The sequence below is a fragment of the Acanthochromis polyacanthus genome, chromosome 9 (genome assembly GCF_021347895.1).
Source record: "Acanthochromis polyacanthus isolate Apoly-LR-REF ecotype Palm Island chromosome 9, KAUST_Apoly_ChrSc, whole genome shotgun sequence".
NCBI lineage: Eukaryota > Metazoa > Chordata > Actinopteri > Pomacentridae > Acanthochromis > Acanthochromis polyacanthus.
In genome coordinates, this window is record NC_067121.1 from 24,550,401 (window position 1) to 24,569,011 (window position 18,611).

General features: G+C 39.7%; 1 protein-coding gene across 2 annotated transcripts; it reads right to left on the reverse strand.

The window, feature by feature from the left end:
• Positions 1-7,181: 7,181 nt before the first annotated feature.
• LOC110956825 (solute carrier family 12 member 9-like) lies at positions 7,182-18,611 on the reverse strand. 2 transcript variants are annotated; one of them, XM_051953950.1, is made up of 14 exons: positions 18,374-18,611; positions 16,725-16,859; positions 16,330-16,470; positions 16,144-16,238; positions 15,766-15,967; positions 15,418-15,525; positions 14,671-14,782; positions 14,328-14,485; positions 13,718-13,800; positions 10,192-10,316; positions 9,870-10,062; positions 9,606-9,780; positions 8,801-8,947; positions 7,182-8,692 (listed from the first exon to the last, which is right to left on the reverse strand). In XM_051953950.1, the coding sequence occupies exons 1-14, from the start codon at positions 18,567-18,569 to the stop codon at positions 7,779-7,781; spliced, it is 2,784 nt and encodes a 927-aa protein (XP_051809910.1). In that variant the 5' UTR covers positions 18,570-18,611; the 3' UTR covers positions 7,182-7,778. The 2 variants fall into 2 exon arrangements, with proteins under 2 accessions (XP_051809910.1, XP_051809911.1); XM_051953951.1 differs by lacking the exons at positions 16,330-16,470; positions 16,725-16,859 and having other exon boundaries at positions 16,144-16,250.

Consider the following 18,611-nt stretch of genomic DNA (forward strand, 5'->3'; position numbering starts at 1 on the left):
CAAGTTGGTTGCACTGAACACTGTCATAATCATGTGATTCAATTAATGAGCAAAACACTGATTTAAAGTAGTAAAAGTCCGTAAAACAGACACTGACACACACTCACCCTCTTTCATATGTCACAAAATATTTACGTGGTAATCTAAACTGCACTGGCTGCTTATTAACTACACCTCTTAAACTAATGCCATCTAACACAACAGCCCTGCAATAAATTCTGCCATCATTAAGGCTATGATATTTAGTTTAAACTCTCTCAGAGTGTTTACTGAACTGTCACGGTCATTTTGGAGGCTGTATTTTGTGCTGCTGTTAAACTGTACTCCATTGTGAGATGTGTTTCTGTTATTTATTTGACCACTGTTGGCATAAATGGGATGGACAAAGTGAATAAACCACAGCGCATTTCGACAGCAGAGGTTGTAGCCTTAAAAATGTTCGCACTGTTCTCTTAATATTATAACCTTCATGAAGGCTAAACTGGACTGTTGTGTGAAACTGCATCAGATTTAGTTAGGGGTAACTCATAAGCTGCCAACTGTGTGCGTAAATCATCAAATTCTGTGTGCAAATTAAAGCGGTGTAGTATGGTATTTGATTGTCAAATAAAAGCTGTGATTAACTTGAAAGCCTACACAAAGGGTAAACATGCACTGAGGCTGTCAGTCTGTCTATTGTCCTCCTCAACAGGGTGCTACTATTGTGCTAAATGATCACTAAGTGCTTAATACAGGACCATATGCAGGCACAGTCTGCATCCAAAATGAATCAGTTCTTTCTTTGGATTGTGGTGTCTTTGCCAGGTGTAACTGAAATCTGTTGTCTTTTAGGGGTCATGCCATTGAACTGAAAAACAGAGCAAGCACATGTGTTCCTTTGACTCATTTGCTGTTCATTACTTGAGAGGAATGTTTGAGAACGTGAGCTAAGGCACGTCTTTTTCCAGGCAGAATACCACGAAGCTGGCATCCGAAATCACAACAATGACTACACGTTGGGCTTTGAGATCTTAACATGAATTACATGGTACGTGGTTAAATCTGTGTGTTACCATTACCCCGCAAATAACTTGATATATCGAGGTTGTGCGTGCAGTGGGATGAAGGAGAAAACACTTCCCTAGGATAAAATAGTCTGTAGCCTTCCTCCCACTCTGACATCAAGCAGTGCTATTTCCACAGTAACACTAGTTTGAACCACGTCACTAGAGCAGATCCAGGGAGCAGAGGCAGATGATGTGGGACAATTTCGCATCAGGTTACATACAGTACATTAGCAACACAATGGAATGGACCGCTGCCAGCTCCCACTCTTTCTATTTTTCTTTCCAGCGTACCTCACGCTTGAGGAAAAATGCAGCTGACAGTTTATCAGAAGTTGCAGATGTGTCTTTTCAGAGCCTTAATGATGACTAAACTACAGAAAAGCTGGCAGATGAGGGCATTTAGGGAAGCTCACTGCTATGTGATTTGACAACATTAAGATCATGCTTTGTGATATTAGTGATTCATTGCTGATAGCACCACACATAGAACAAAAACACAAACATTAACTCACATTTGAGGGCCGTGGAGATGCTCAAATCTGGATAATTTGTTTAAAGAGCTCAGTATTATGTTGCTCTTGTCTTGTTTTGAATTTTACATGCATTATATGCCTCTGTTTTCCAAAGTACTGTTGGTAGATTAATGACAGTTGGCAAATTTGACATTTAGAGCCACATACTTCTGCTCAGAGAAACATACCATAATGCCACATGACAGCATGAAAAACACTCGGATAATTATGAGGTTGCTTAAAGGGTGTTATGCAGAAGCTCTGAATTATTTTTTTTCACTCATTAATAAAACAGAGCATATAACAAGCCTATGGCACAATACTGGCTGTACAGTAACAGAAAGCTTTTTCAGTGCGAAAAACTCAGGAAGTTAAGCCAACAGGGAGATGAGCAGACTATCTCAAATCCAAGGAAACAGATTTTTAGAACAGAAAATGTCAAAAGATCACACCATCTCTACGCCAACATATGAGCAGCTTTGAGCATGTTTTCCCACACAAATTTTTGTACTTTTAAACAGTTTTTGTCATTCCTCATCTTGCTGCCATATCTACAATTTTGTCTGTGTAATATTAACTTGGGTTGTTTTTTAGAATTTCTGTAAAGTCAGTGTATTTTATATTTTCTCCCTACATACTGACTGTATATGTATAGATGTATACACACGTGGACAAAATTGTTGGTACCCCTCAGTTAAAGAAGGAAAAACCCACAATTCTCACTGAAATCACTTGAAACTCACAAAAGTAACAATAAATAAAAATTTATTGAAAATTAAATAATCAAAATCAGCCATCACTTTTGAATTGTTGATTAACATAATTATTTAAAAAAAACAAACTAATGAAATAGGGCTGGACAAAAATGATGGTACCCATAACTTAATATTTTGTTGCACAACCTTTTGAGGCAATCACTGCAATTAAACGATTTCTCTATTTGTCAATGAGCGTTCTGCAGCTGTCAACAGGTATTTTGGCCCACTCCTCATGAGCAAACAGCTCCAGTTGTCTCAGGTTTGATGGGTGTCTTCTCCAAATGGCATGTTTCAGCTCCTTCCACATATGTTCAATGGGATTCAGATCTGGGCTCATAGAAGGCCACTTTAGAATAGTCCAACGCTTTTCTCTCAGCCATTCTTGGGTGTTTTTGGCTGTGTGTTTTGGATCGTTGTCCTGTTGGAAGACCCATGACCTGCGACTGAGACCAAGCTTTCTGACACAAGGCAGCACATTTCTCTCCAGAACGCCTTGATAGTCTTCAGATTTCATCGTACCTTGCACACTTTCAAGACACCCTGTGCCAGATGCAGCAAAGCAGCCCCAAAACATTACTGAGCCTCCTCCATGTTTCACCGTAGGGACAGTGTTCTTTTCTTCGTATGCTTGGTTTTTGAGTCTATGAACATAGAGTTGATGTGCCTTACCAAAAAGCTCCAGTTTGGTCTCATCTGTCCAAAGGACATTCTCCCAGAAGCTTTGTGGCTTGTCAACATGCATTTTTGCAAATTCCAGTCTCGTTTTTTTATGAGTTTTTTTCAGCAGTGGTGTCCTCCTTGGTCGTCTCCCATGAAGTCCACTTTGGCTCAAACAACGACGAATGGTGCGATCTGACACTGATGTACCTTGGCCTTGGAGTTCACCTTTAATTTCTTTGGAGGTTGCTCTGGGCTCTTTGGATACAATTCCAACGATCCGTCTCTTCAATTTGTCATCAATTTTCCTCTTGCGGCCACGTCCAGGGAGGTTGGCTACTGTCCCGTGGGTCTTGAACTTCTGAATAATATGAGCCACTGTTGTCACAGGAACTTCAAGCTGTTTAGAGATGGTCTTATAGCCTTTACCTTTAAGATGTTTGTCTATAATTTTTTTTCGGATGTCCTGGGACAATTCTCTCCTTCGCTTTCTGTTGTCCATGTTCAGTGTGGTACACACCTTTTCACCAAACAGCAGGGTGACTACTTGTCTCCCTTTAAATAGGCAGACTGACTGATTATGAGTTTGGAAACACCTGTGATGTCAATTAAATGACACACCTGAGTTAATCATGTCACTCTGGTCAAATAGTTTTCAATCTTTTATAGAGGTACCATCATTTTTGTCCAGGCCTGTTTCATTAGTTTGTTTTTTTAAATAATTATGTTAATCAACAATTCAAAAGTAATGACTGTTTTTGATTATTTAATTTTCAATAAATTTTTATTTATTGTTACTTTTGTGAGTTTCAAGTGATTTCAGTGAGAATTGTGGGTTTTTCCTTCTTTAACTGAGGGGTACCAACAATTTTGTCCACGTGCGTAGATGTGTGTGTGCATATATATGTATACATTTATGGACAATTGAAACATGTCTGCACCTCAGCTGCAGCATCTGCTTCTCTTACTGTATTTTTTGTATTTATCCTTTATATCACTCTTGTAGAGTGTCTTTTTATAATTCCTATTTTTGACAGTTGTGTTGTCTGTTCTTTAACGACTCGACTTCCAAGAAAGCCCCGCACAAGAATTCCTATGTGCCTAAACTGTCAGTTTATGTGTACAAATGGCAAATAAAAATCTTGAATCTTGCTAAGGTGATCCCAAACCATCACTTAGTCATGCCGGTATAGCTGCTTCAAGAGAATCTTAGGATTTGTTTGCTATCCTCTCTTCATTACTGTAAGACCTGACTTTTGTTGTGAAGTGGCTCTATGTAGCTAAAAGTGAACTGGAATGAATTGATATCCCATAATGTCTATTTAATATAGTCCAAATAGCAGTCGTCTCTGAATGAAAATTTTCATCGACACTCTGTCCATTTCACTGACGATGAAGCAGTTGCATTAGTGCCCACTCCCTATCAAGAGGGCACTAATCCCACGCATCCCTTTTAACACAGTCCAACTGTAAACACTGGTTTTATGCTTCTCAACACACGTGCAAAACTAAACCGCACAGAAAGATAACTCTTCATCCCACAACCATTCAGTCGGAAGTGATTCAGTTCTTTCATCTTGTGGGCACGAAGGAATCACCCTGAAACCAACATCAATGGTTGCAGAGAGAAAATGACCAGATTTTAAAAAAAATTTTGTGATCCCAACAAAATTTTGCTTGGTGTAGGAAGTATGTAGGACTGCTGTTTGTTGTACTCAGTCCAATTCAGTTGAACAAGATTATAAGTTACTTCTATGACTGTGAACGTGGCATCCCCTTATAGTGCTTGGAGCCCAGGCTGCCTCTGTCTGTGAACACACTCCCTCCCACAGGCAGTTTGTCAGTGATACGTAGGCGGGTGTCAATACACTTATATGAAAAATATCGAAGTCTGCCGCAAATGTGACGTATGCCACAGATGGCACCGTCTCTTCGTCACAAGATGAATCCTAACTGTTGCCCACTGCAACTAAATGTGTGCGCCAGTGAGAGAGTGCATCAGCCAGGTTATGTTCCATGCCAGATTGAACCAGGTGACAGCTGTTAGACTGCAGAAATGCAGTGTAAATGTATGAAGGCTGGTATGAGGACCTGCCAACATTATGTGAGCCACAGCGCCAGAAAATCCAAATCTGTCCAAAGGTGACAGGTCTGAGCACTCACATGCTTGGATGGCACTGAGGTGTGGCAACCCCTTTTCCATGTTTAATCCCTTAATATATTAAAACACTAAGAGTGGATATCAGCATCGACACAGGCATTAGGAGGTGGCTAAGAACCTGATGGATCATTTGAAAGCGCTAAGTGCCATTCAGGAGAGAATCTTGTGACTTTCTATATTAATCACGGCTAAAATCTAAATTGTACAGATACTCTATTTTAAGATATTTTTACATTGCTTTAAAAAAAAATCCGCTCTGCTGGCTGGGTTAGTCAAATGCCAAAAAACATGTGCTAATAAAACATTTCTTTTCATGTTATAAAGTGTTGTTTTTAAGTGACATGAAGAAATTCTGAAGCTAAATGAAGATCTTATGTGTACCAGTGAGCTGAATCACCCAACAAGATTGTATTTTTAGTAAAAACAATTCGCATCTTAGAAAACATTCGTTCAGAGCAGTGTTTCATTCCTGCTTTTCATCTAAGAGATGTCATGTGGAGCCAAGGATGGACATCTTCCCTGTTCACAATTCATTTTCTAAACCGATGCCAAGTTATTTTTTGCAATGCTTTACTAGATAAATAGGAAATTTACTCAGCATCCTGTTCTAAACTTCTCAAAAGGTCACATTTTCTGTATGACCTCAATACACCCACGGGTGCAAGCTATTGGGGGTAGATGATAGGACGCCCCCCTTTATGGCTCCGTTCCTCCTTTTGATCAGTAGATGCTTTTCTAACCACTACAAATATGGTGATCGGGAGCGGAATTTATTCGTCAGCAAGCTACAAGCACCACTTCACACCTTGAACTACACTCCTGCTCGGCTCCTCATCCGTTTCTGATGATTAGAAGTGTATTTCAAAACACTCAAATTAAATGGCAACTTAAGATAATGTTACCAAATGTCATGCTGAAAATATTGGTTTTATTTTATCTTGAACAGCTCTTTAAACTTTACTCATAAAAACACGCTTTTCAAAAATGATTTCAAATGGCCAGCAGTTTGCACCTCAAAATTGATTAAGTGGAAATTAATCTCTTTGGAATATGGGGAGCAGTTTGACTACTCAGATAAATCCTGTAAAATTAAGTTGATTCCCCATTTCATGTCTCCAAACACTGCTGTCCACCTTGAATAAAAACCCATCTATATTGAATGTTTTATACCATTCAATTTAGACAAAACCTTGGTGGCTTAATCAGACAATGACTAATGCAACTTCCATTTAAAAAAACATTGATTTCTCTTTTGCAAGAATGTACCAGCCTAGTAAAGTCCCACTGCGGTTTAATTTAGTTGATAATGTTTTTCCTTCATCAGCAGTTCTTCTGCCAGGTAGTCAATCGGAAGTGAGTCAGTCCTTCCATCCTTCTACTTGTTTATACATAAGAGGTGGAAAAGCACTCAACACACACTCAAACTGTCAGATGAGTCACCTTCTACAGGTGCACTATCGCTTCTTTTTGATTTCTACATGAAGCAAAGTCTTTCAAAATGTGTAGACAAGAAATGATGCAGTCCTTTACATCCTTGATGCCAACATTCCTTGGATGGAGTCGAATCTCCCACCATCTGTGAACACATTCCCTCCCACGTACTGTTTGTCAGTGGAGGCGGGTGTCAGCACTCTGTATAAACTCATGGAAATTTCTCTAACCAAACGTGACATATGCCACAGATGGTGCTGGCTCTCCATCAGTAGGTACGATCTCGGCATTATCCACATCACCATTCCAGTGCCTGATGTTACATTGCATCATACAGGAAGTCATCGCCGCATAACAACCAACATGGCAAAGGTGAGTTGTTGCTTCATTTAACAAATGGCAAACCACATAATTACACTTAAAAAATTTGTGTAATTAATGAAAAAAAAAAACACTACAGAGGCAACAACACACCAACATTCACACGCAGGAAGAATTCTGTGACTTAAGTATTGTGAATTTCAGCAGAACAGCAAGCCAGAAACAGGCCAACCATGTGATGCTGACTCTGTGCTAAGTAAGCAAGTTAACCTACTTGTGTCAAACAGATCAAATTTATTCAGTGGCATTTGCACTTTTACTACACAAAGAAGCTTGTAAAGGCAAACTTTGTTCAGCATGGATCATGACTACCACGATACTGGGTATATACTGCCCTCTGCTGGCTCACCAGGCATTCAGGTGTAGCTCACCCTTGCTATAAACTGGATTGATGGAATAGTGAAACAACAGGCTGATGATTATCTAATAACAGCAGATGTTTGAGGTAATATGACTAATTTATTTTCTGATGAACATGTACAAACAGTCAACATTCAAGGGAGCACCCCACTGTGTTAACAGTACTTTCACAAATTCGTGAAAAGCTAAGCAAGAACAAAAGCTTTATACATCTTCTCTGATCTACTTCTCTGTACATCACTTTAGTCTAATCTCTGAGTGGTGACTAAACTGCTTAAAACACTATTTCCCAAGTGTCTTAAGAGAAACAACAACTGTTTAAATGCAAATTCTGCATTTGAGTCAAGTGTAAAACTGGAGTTTTGCAGCATCAGTGTTGTGCGATACTGTGACTGACATATTAAATGTTGTGTACTTAACATCAATGACCAATACCAGATTATGGTTGTTATTGTGGTTTTGTTGTAAAATTCTAGAGGTCAGTAGTGACCACAGGAGTGACTCCATGAACAAGTAATGTCGGGCCAAGGTCTCGACTCAAAAGGTCCACCTGATGCAGGTAGGCACGGTAAAGGCTTGTGTCTGCTGGGGGGCATGGCAAATATAGGAAACGTACAGCTGGTTGAGGGGCACTATGTCCATAAATCAGACTGTTGACAGCACAGACGTACTCATCTGTCAGGCGAGAAGCATTATCGGGAACTGTTTGGATACCATCTTCCTCTTGTATCTCATTCTCACTGTGTGCAGGCTCTATTAGATTCCCTCTTCCTCCTTCTCTCTGCCAGTGCAAAGCCACCACATGGTCCCAAGGCACCATCTGCACCTGAGCAGAGATCCTGAGTTCCTCTAGCATCATCCGGAGCTTCTTCTCCTCCTCTTCTTGCAGGCTGCAACCAGCCTCCACACACAGGAAGAGGCGAAGTCTCGCCTGATTCCAAGCACGGGTCTCTTGAAGCACGCAGGCCAGCTGCAGCAGGAACAATGAGCAGATGTCAACATAACCACGACTGTCTGGTAGAAGCAGATTAAGAGGCCACACGTCAATGAATGGCCCCGTCACCTTTCGGTGGCCTCTTGTCTTTCGTCCTGACCATAAGACTTTGTCCCGCTTGAACTGGTTAAAATAACGAGCTAGCGTCACATTCTTTCCCATTTTTACAGCATCAGCAATCACTGACACATATTCCTCTGCCTTGAGGTCTTTGGGTCTCTCATCAGCCGGTACACTGGGAAGGAAGGGGGAGCACTGCTCTTCGGGGTCTGTGTTTGAACAGACTGCATCCACTCCATGGGCTGCTGACAGGAGAATTTCACCTTGTAGGTGGTCTTGAGGGAAGCAGTCATCATAGAAACCCAATACAAGTGTGTTGGGTCTCATTCCACCTGGATGCAAACCAATGTATGACATTTATGCTGTTGGGTTTGTAACTGATCATTGCTCAGTGCTAGGAAATTGACAAAATCCTGTAGCATTAGGGTAAACATGCCTACCAAAGCCTGAGATGAAAAGCAGATTTTGAACTCCGTGTCGAACAGACTCAGCCAGAGTGAGGTTAACAAATGCTTTGATTTTTAAATGATCCACTAAAGACAGCCAGGAGTCATAACAGCTCTGAAAAGGATCACAGGGCAACTCATCTGTAGATGACACAAAAAAACACAAGAAGTTATAAAAGTAATAACGGACATGAGACTTGCAGTAGGGAAAGAGAACAGTCTGATTCTTTCAGTGTGTGAATATTTTGAGCGACCAATGTAACTTAGATGCACTCCTAGACAAAGTGTATCTGGGTGTATTATGGTTAAAGTATAAATGTCTCGAGCACAATATATGGTTGGACAAGAGAGATGTATGTGTCGCTTCTCTAAAGATACACATTAACATTTCTGCAGACCTACACAAACAAGGCTGTGGACTTTGATGCGATCTCTTATAAGACGACTGTGCTGCATCTCTCAGAAATCCACTCTCAAGAGAATAAGACCTTCCTGTCAATAATTAACAACGTGCTGACTACAGATGGCTTCTACTTCTGTAGAAGGGGATCAGCATTGCAGGATAGCCATTAATAACCAATAGAAAAGTTTGTATATTTTGACACCTTTTACCAATACTGTAAAATCTCAACATTAGAATACACTGCAACCAATATCAACTAAACAGTATCATAGCTGCTGTTCTTGTCAAAGTCTGAACTACCAAGTTTTAAACAACCCCCTTTTAAATCCCTCAGTAACTGAATATTTAACACTAAAAAAAACAAAAAACCATTGTCTCCTGCTTACTAGTTCTTACCCAGCACACCCAGCTTCACATGTCCCAGCACATAGAGGCCACTCTTCTTCAAGTCATTAATGAAAGTCATGAGACCCATACAGCTACTAGGGTTTTTAATGAGCAGTAGCACCTGGGGCCTCCAGAACTTCACATGGTCCTTGCGTACGTCTAACATCAACAAGTACTTGCGCACCTGAGCAAATAAAAGATGGGGTGAAACAGATAAAAGTAACAAAAAATAAGAAATTTATGCAGACTAGTGTCATCAAAAACTGTTTGTACCTGGTGAAAAATGAGAGCCTGGCTGATGTAGCCCCATTTGCTAATAGGCCCCAGGTAGTGAATAAGCATCAAGAGAAGCAGCATAAAGGCGATGCTGACGAAAGCATAAATGGAACTGATTAAGAACATCATGACCAGGCAGCCAAGGATGCCCAGAGTGCAGGTGTGCCATGTAAAACAAGGGAACGAGGGTCTACATTTAAAAAAATAATAAAAATGAAGAAAAGACAGAACCTAAAATGAAAATGAGCTTCACAATAACGATTTTGTAAATAAAATTCAAAACAGAAAGCTTAAATCACTGCCATATTCTGCACTTTACCTGAAGTTTGGTGCAGAAGCCCACTCCATAGCCAGACAGGCCAGGTTCACAGCAGCATAGACCAACAAGAAGAAGATGGTTACTATACCAGCAATGGTGTTCAATTTACCAGCAAACAGTACCACCTAGTGGAGGAATAAAATCATCAATTTGCTTCCATGACATTCAAAACACCTTTAAAAAATAACTGAACTTAGTGTAGAAAAATAACATTTTTTATATTACACTGGCCACTAATGTTACATGTAAAAAATGCAATACTAATTAATGTGCATAGGTAATAATTCTACTAAGTGAGCAGGCATTAGCACATAATTTAGTGTGAGGAAAATGTATACAAACAAAATAATTCATCTTCGGACCTCTGGATGCCTCTTCAACCCGCCATGTTAAACAACCCAACGGATTTTTTAACAGAAGACCACAACATGTGAGGGTCAACGGTGTTTTGTCAGACACCCTCATCTCCTCGACTGGATCACCTCAGGGCTGCGTCCTTTCTCCTTTACCGTTTGTTTTATACACAAACGAGTGCCGTAGCCAATATGTGGGGCGTCACAAAACTAAATGATTGTGTCCTTGTTGAGTAGTGACGACCCTGACCATGGCCCTGTGTTGATGGAATTCACTGACTGGTGTTCCACATCCCTTATGCACATCGTGTCTAAAACTAAAGAAATGTTTATAGACTTTAAGAAACATCAGTCAGTCTTCCCTGCTCTTGTCATCGAGGATCAAGCCGTCGAGCGGGTCAGTACTTATAAATATCTCAGCACCAATATTGATGACAAGCTGTCTTTCGACTTTCATGTCGATGCCGTTTGTAGGAAGGAGCATCAACGCATGTACTTTCATAGGAAATTGCAGAGTTTTTAGGTTGATAGTACTTTTATTAAAATGTTTTATTCTTGTTTTATTGAGTCTGTTTTAACCTTTTCTTTTATCTGCTGGTACAGCTTACTTTCACTTAAAAACAAAAGCAAACTAGAAAAGCACTCCGAGAGCGCAAACCTCCGCCAAGGATATTGACATTCCCATGGAACATTGTATTCACATACATTTATGTACGATTTAGAACATTTTGGACGACACACTAAACTATGACGTTTTTGTCACATTTTGGACGACACTAAACTATGTTTTTTTCTCTCATTTTGGACAACGTACTAAACTATGATGTTTTTTTCCACATTTTGGACAACGTACTAAACTATGATGTTTTTTCCATATTCTGGACGACACACTAAACTATGATGTTTTTTCCATATTCTGGACGACACACTAAACTATGATGTTTTTGTCATTTTTTGGACGACATACCAAACTATGACTCAGAGAGCACAGACCTCCGCCAAGGATATTGACATTCCCATGGAACATTGTATTCACATACATTTATGTATGATTTAGAAATTGAAGTATAGTATTGTATTTTCATGGAAACATAAGACATATATTTTCATGAACAATTTTATTCCATTCTTAATTAATCAACAGGGAGAGAGGAAAACAGGAAACCCATGCAGTAAAGGATCATGAGCTGGAATTGAACCTGCGTCTCTGACACAGTTCTGTTTACGAATCGTCTTCTTAACCAGTTGAGCTATCTGGACACCTTGTTCAATTTGTTGGACGACATACTAACCTATGATGTTTGTGTCATATTTTGGACCACAGACTAAAAAATTCAAAGTGATCCAGAATCCAGGATCCTTTCCGAATTGCCACCAAAATTAAATCAGCTCTTCCTCTTACCATAGTCTACATCCCCTGAAAATTTCATCTGAATCTGCCCAGGCGTTTTTGAATTATCTTGCTAACAGACAGACAGATGGACACACAAACGCCGGGTGTCACATAACCTCCTTGGCGGAGGTAATTACAGAGTATAGTGAGAGTATGCAGCAAAATTGCAAGTATTAACCTCAACAATCTCTCTGATGTACAAGCTCAGAACCTTAAATAAGGCCCGCACACTCCTCACTGACCAGAGCCTCCCCTTGGTTGGCGAGTTTGTGCTGCTCCCATCAGGCCGCAGGTACATCCTGCCAAGATGCAGGACAAATGGACTTAAGCATTCCTTTGTCCCTGCTGCAATTGTCCTGCTAAACAAGTGACTGATTAACCTGTTCCTGCTATCTATTGTTATTGTCTGTGCTTTATGTAACTGGTACTCTGCGATTGTTGTTGACTTGCTCTGCTGGCTGTATAGTGATTTGCCCCACAGGGAAACTAAAGATTCCTTCAACTGATTTAAACTAGAGACACAATGTGGCCACGGCATTGCTTAGAAAAAATAAGATCCATAAAAGGTAACAAACCTTGCTATCCTGCCAATATACTGATGATGCATGGTGGTAAAATGACATATTTACTCACTGGTGTACCAGGATAATATTCTGCTCCATCTCCCTTCAAGTTTTTAGTCCTCTTTTGACAAATGTAAAGAAAAACTGAACTGAACACAATGATGTTCAAAATATTTGCACCACTGACTGATGATAGACCTAAAGCAGTCACCTACTTAAGGGGATCAGCTGCTCACTTATTTGCTTCCATTTCAGCTCTGCCTTTACTTTTATCTAAATCTTAACGCGCCATTGAAGAGTTTGACACCACCAATACAGTTTCACCAACAAAGTAGTTGCAAAATACAATATGTCAGTGGTGATGTATAGTCAGACATTTTGTCGACTACATTATCCTCGATAATTGGACTCGTCTTTGTAATATAACATATCAAATGCAAGAAGGACAGGTGGTATTGCCACTTGTTTTTAAGACACACACAAACCTTTTTTTCCGACTATTTTTAAATGACACAAAGGTGAGAAGTATCTGTTTGGAGGGTGACTACTTCCAAACAGGCAGACCTGTCTGCACAGCATCGTGTCTGCACTGGAGAATAGTGTAGCTGCACCTCATTATCATTCTGCTATAGGGCGAAAAAGTGCTCTTGTTTATATGTCTCTAAACCAACTACAGACGCCTTGGGTGGTGCGAGGGCCATGATGTAGTCACAGTGTTCCTGCAAAATAATGATGGAGGCAGCTCTTTGGGTGGAATCATTGCACACAGGGAGGCAAGCACTGTCATTAAAACGGTTAAATGGATGAAAGACCCAAAGAGGGCTGCTCTCCTGCATGATGCAAATCTTTCTCAAAATTTGCCATTTTCAGTGTGGAGGTTGTGAATGTTGTTTCCCATAGTGAAGGGGATTTTAAACCGGTAACACACAGTGTATATTTAGATAGCGGAATGGGAGAAAAAAGCCACATGAAATGCAGAGCAGAACTGACAGGCTCATACCTGAAATCCACATCTGCTGAGTCTGACTAGAAGGTGGCTGAACAGTTGTCTACTAAGTCTAAATTTTGAACTGGATCACTAACGTTACATGTGAAAGTACAATTAGAACAGGAAAGGGCAGAGGGCCTTGATTGAGAGAAAAAAAGAAGAGGCAGGGCAAATACATGCACAGAAAAATAAGTATTTGACCATTCCTCATTTATAAGTAATATCCTACCTGCACAAGCAACCAGGAGACAAGTACCGAGACCCAGGGGTTCCCACTCTGAGATGTTTTCTTTGCCAGAGCCAGACAACCACCTGTAGGTTTTTATAAAATTAACAAAAGCAAAGTCTCTGTCAGTAATTGCTCATCATCTCAAATCAGATAACTACTGAGTCATCTTGCACTTGTTAAGCCAAACACACAATGAGAGGATTTTTTTTTTTCTTCAGAGAAAGTCAACACCGCAAGCCATCTGTTGCCAAACGATGCTTTCCAGATTAACATGTCTCCAGTAGCAAAATGAGACATGATGAAAAAATTAACAAGTGTCAATTTCTCACATTTGAGATGGAAGCCCATTTCAGCAGATGGCTGATTAATAAATGTTGACTCAGCTGAAAAGAAGACCAGCTGACTTGGTTATGCTCATATATACTCTGGATCAAATGTTTAGCCCTGATCTTAATCTAAACAATCGTGACTTGTGAATGAATCCTTTTCATCACAAGACAGGTCAAAGGCAGTAACAATTAATGTTCTACTCTGCTAATTAAAAAGCAGCAATTTGCTGCTCTTTGGCAATCCCTCAGTATGCAGCAGGATACTTGCTTATGAATCTCACCAAACAGGTTGTCTTTGGATAGAGCATACAGTATCCTGGAGGCTCCTATAAGGTTACTCATTGCAGCAGACATGGCAGAGGAGTAGATACCAAGTGTCACCATGGGAGGCCATATATTGATGTCACCCAGGAAACTGTAGTCTCTTTGTAGTAGGTAACTGGTGGTGAACGACAAAATATTTGAAACATAATTGGTTAATTTGTCATAAGCACAGTGAAAAATGTTTAAAACTAGTGACTGTGATATAATCGTGAACTTTAACATCTACAGAAACATTTTTTACTTTAAAGGCTGACTTGTGCAGGGTGTATTTAAGTGTGTTTGTGTCTGTCTGTGTCTTACCGGTCACAGGACCACGCAGCCAGCAGACTAAGCAGACTGTAAGCAATGAAAGTTATAAGAACAGCTGCAAGTGTTCCTCTTGGGATGGAATAGCTGGGATTTTTCAGGTCACCTGGAAAACACAAGTCAAAAGGTCTCTCAAACAAATTCTAATATGTTGTCAAATGACTAAAGTTATGTCAAAGTTCAGGTTTGCCAAAGTGAGCACACCAAATATTGGAGCCGAAAACAGGGGCCAGATCCAGCAAAGATCTGCATTTCTCGACAACACATTTTCTTAAAACCTTTTCATTTTTTAAAATACTGCTGATGGATAGTACTTTGAAAGAATATAATTGATGTGTCCTAAAAGCAATTGTCTGCTTGTCAGTTGCTTCACTGTGCAATTGGACGATCCTCAATGACTCGTGATTCTCTTTTACTCTGAAAATATCACGTTGCCATGTTATATAATTACCAGGTTTCACTTTCAAATGGTCACTTGTCACCGATATAGACTTCACATGAAGCAGAAAAAGGCTAAGCAAGCCTAAAAAAAATAACTGATTTTGGACATGTAATACTTTTACTGTTAGCAGCAAAAACAAAAACCTCTGTTATACATGACAGTGGGAACCACAAGTTTTGGACTATGAGGCTGATGAGGCATTTGTTCTGGGGGAAGTTTTGAGTGTTATATGAATCAGCCCCTTAATTAGGACAGAGTTATTGGTTTCCACTTTCTTGAAGTGATGCAAAAAGTTCTACCTGACATGTTGGAGCCAGCCATGATTCCAGTGCAGCCATTGAACATGACAGCAAACACTGTGGCAAAACTCATCATGGCATCAGTGGTGTAGTCTACCGTGTAATTGGCTAAAGCGAGTAAAAAGGAGATTTGATTATTTATACAGGTCAATGACTTACAAACAACAGGAATTTCTGGAATGTTGGGACAGTAATATATTTTGTATCTTTTTAAATTAATTAAAGTCTTGAATGAACAAATCAGATGTGGTGTTGCACAGATTTATTTACAAGTTAAAAATAGGTTTAAGATGATCAGCACCTATAAAATGTCCAACCATCCCATCTGACAGCATGTGCAACACTTACAGAATAGGTTACTCTCCAACGTGTGGAGCCTGAAGCCAGTATAATTGGCGGTGCTCATGCTGGTGCTGTTTAGAGCAGAAGTATCGGGCAGAATCACACCAACGGGAGCCACAGTAAAAAAACTAATGAAGATAGAAGCCAGGGCTGTCACGACTATGATGAAGATAACGAAGGTGGCTTTGGCGTAGATGTGGGCTCCAACCTATAATGACAAGCCTGTTAAATTTAGCAGACACTGACAAACAGTGCATATCTATGGATACACACACAAAATCTATCCAAACATTCACAAACTTCCCTCATTTATTTAAGATTAGCTGATAAAAAGTCTCTTATCTTAAAAAAATGAAGTGAAAAAATAAAACAATGAAGTCTCACCAAACAGACAATGAAACAGAGGAACAGCAGGACCGTGCCATAAAGCAGAAACCACCAGTATCCTGAAGGCAACACATGATGGAGACCTGCAACGGCTATGGTACCCTCTGAGGGACAGTAACACAGCTTAATAGATCAATGAATTCACACACCTGGATGTCTCATCATGTTGTAAAAAAAAACAACTACCTTTTGGGACTCCAAAGGTAGGCATTATAGCCTCAACCAAACCCAAAATGTAGAGTGCACTACCACACACATTGGCCAGGAAAAACATGATCCCAATGCTGCCACCAAACTCTGGTCCCAGGGCTCGGCTGATCATGTCTGGAGAAACAAGTTAAGGAATGGTTGCCTTCACATTCATACTAGCTAAGCATAAAAGTGGCTAACGGTCGACCACTGATCAGACCTGCACCAAGGGGAACCAGGGCCATTAGTGGATAAAGCAAATCACGAGGAAACATTAAGAGTAGGGACATTTTTTTTCCTCAATCCATTACTCAGGCTTAATCGCACACATAAACCCAAGTGAGGCATTCCAACTACCGCATTAGTCTCTCTCAGTTATAAAAGGATACAGTAGGCACCTCCGGCATCTAGCGCCCCGTTGGTGGAGATGGCACAGACAGAAAGCACCGTCATTGTGATGATGAAGTAGGCCACCAGAAACATGGCAATAGACTGGTACAGCCCTGCTTGACCCACAACAAACCCTGCAGGAAGCAGGAGGAAATCTTTAATTTATCTTTTATTTGTGATTAATTCCAACTTACGCCTTCAGCATTGTATTTTACAAACAGCTCTACTCCAGCATTTACAATACGGACACTGCAGATGGATGAAAATTGTTCTAAAATGATTTGTTTCATTAATATAATTCATGGAAACGACTTTTTAAAAAATGAAATAAGTCATCATTTCTCAAGAACATTTGAAGGGTAATTTGCTGCTTTGTTTTAGTTTTGTTATTGTAAAGTGATACCTTTGGATAGTTTACTACATCTACTTCTAGCAAGCAAGGTGAGATTTTTCACAATTTATTGACTAACAAAGTATCTATATTTGCATTAATCTGTTAACAGACTTTAAAGCAAATCTAAAAATAAAAATTGAACTGGCGAGTGTCCAAATAGTTGCCAACATTTTTCTTCCCTCAAAATCAAGTGCATCTACTCAGGTACCTTAGAAAGATATCTGTAAAACACCAGCATAGCTTGAGACAAAGCATGTCATTATGAAGGCCTGCAGCAGACAATGAAGAAATGGATTAGTGAAACAAGGGTAGCTCTATACCCTCACAGTTATTTATGCAGGCCACAGTTGCACTATGCCAAATAAATGCAGCATATTTTCTAAAAATACTGTAGTCAATGATATATATATTTTTTTGGTTTGAAATCAGAGTCAGGACTCCAGCATTTCAACCAACCTAAATGCAGAACAAAATTTGCACATTGCAGGTGAGTCCTTTCAGTCCTCTTGGAGAACTAATTTATGTTTCCTGTCAAAATCTGTTACCTCAGAAGTCCTATTTTCAGATTCAGAAAACTTCATTTGTCCCCAGAGAGCAATTTAAAAAGGCACGTAGAGCAGGTACAGCAACAATGACATAAGAAATTGAGTAAAAAACAATAAATTTGAGCCAAGTAATATATAAATAGGGATACACACAAATGTAGAACAAGCAATGTAATAACTTTTTTCTTAGTTTCATGTTACAAAATAAGCATTTTTTTACTCAAACTAATAAAATAACTTTTCATATGATCTTGATGTAAATAGCAAATTTATATTTGTATTTTTAAAAAGAATAATGAGGCTTACCGTCAAAATATTAGTCATGTACCTCAAAACCACATCTTTAGATTTGCTCAGACCACTGAAGTGTTTCAATTAGCATGTCTTACTTTTCAATTATTTATTTTAATATGGACACACTACAAGCTTGGACCTATTTAATATTTTAGGGGGAATCTTGTGTTTGTATTGTATGAAAGATTCTCATGAACTGTATTCGGTGCTGACTAACCTACCTCGCGCTAGCAACAGAAACTAGCCTTAGCTGGACGGTGCAGGTAATGTTGGCTTTAGCCAGTTAGCATCGACTCTACCGCTCACCTGGACTCTTCTTTCTTTTTTTTTTTTTTAGCCCCCACAAAATTCATGCGTATTTTTCGGTGATGAAGTGTTTGTTTTAGTACTTTTACAGTAGCTCTAAGATACTCACCAATTCGCAAGAACACAACGACGCTAAACATGGCCAGTAATGTTGGTATGACCACCCCAAACACCACTCCGAGCTTCCGGCTCGTTTGGTCTTCGGCTCTTCGGTCGTCTTCGTCCATCTTGACCACGGTGTCGGTGAGCTCCGGACCGGTGTTGCAGGTAAGTCGATAGTGTAATAACGGAGTTTTTTCTGACATCTCAGATGATTGAACGATTGATTAATTAATGGTAACTACAGC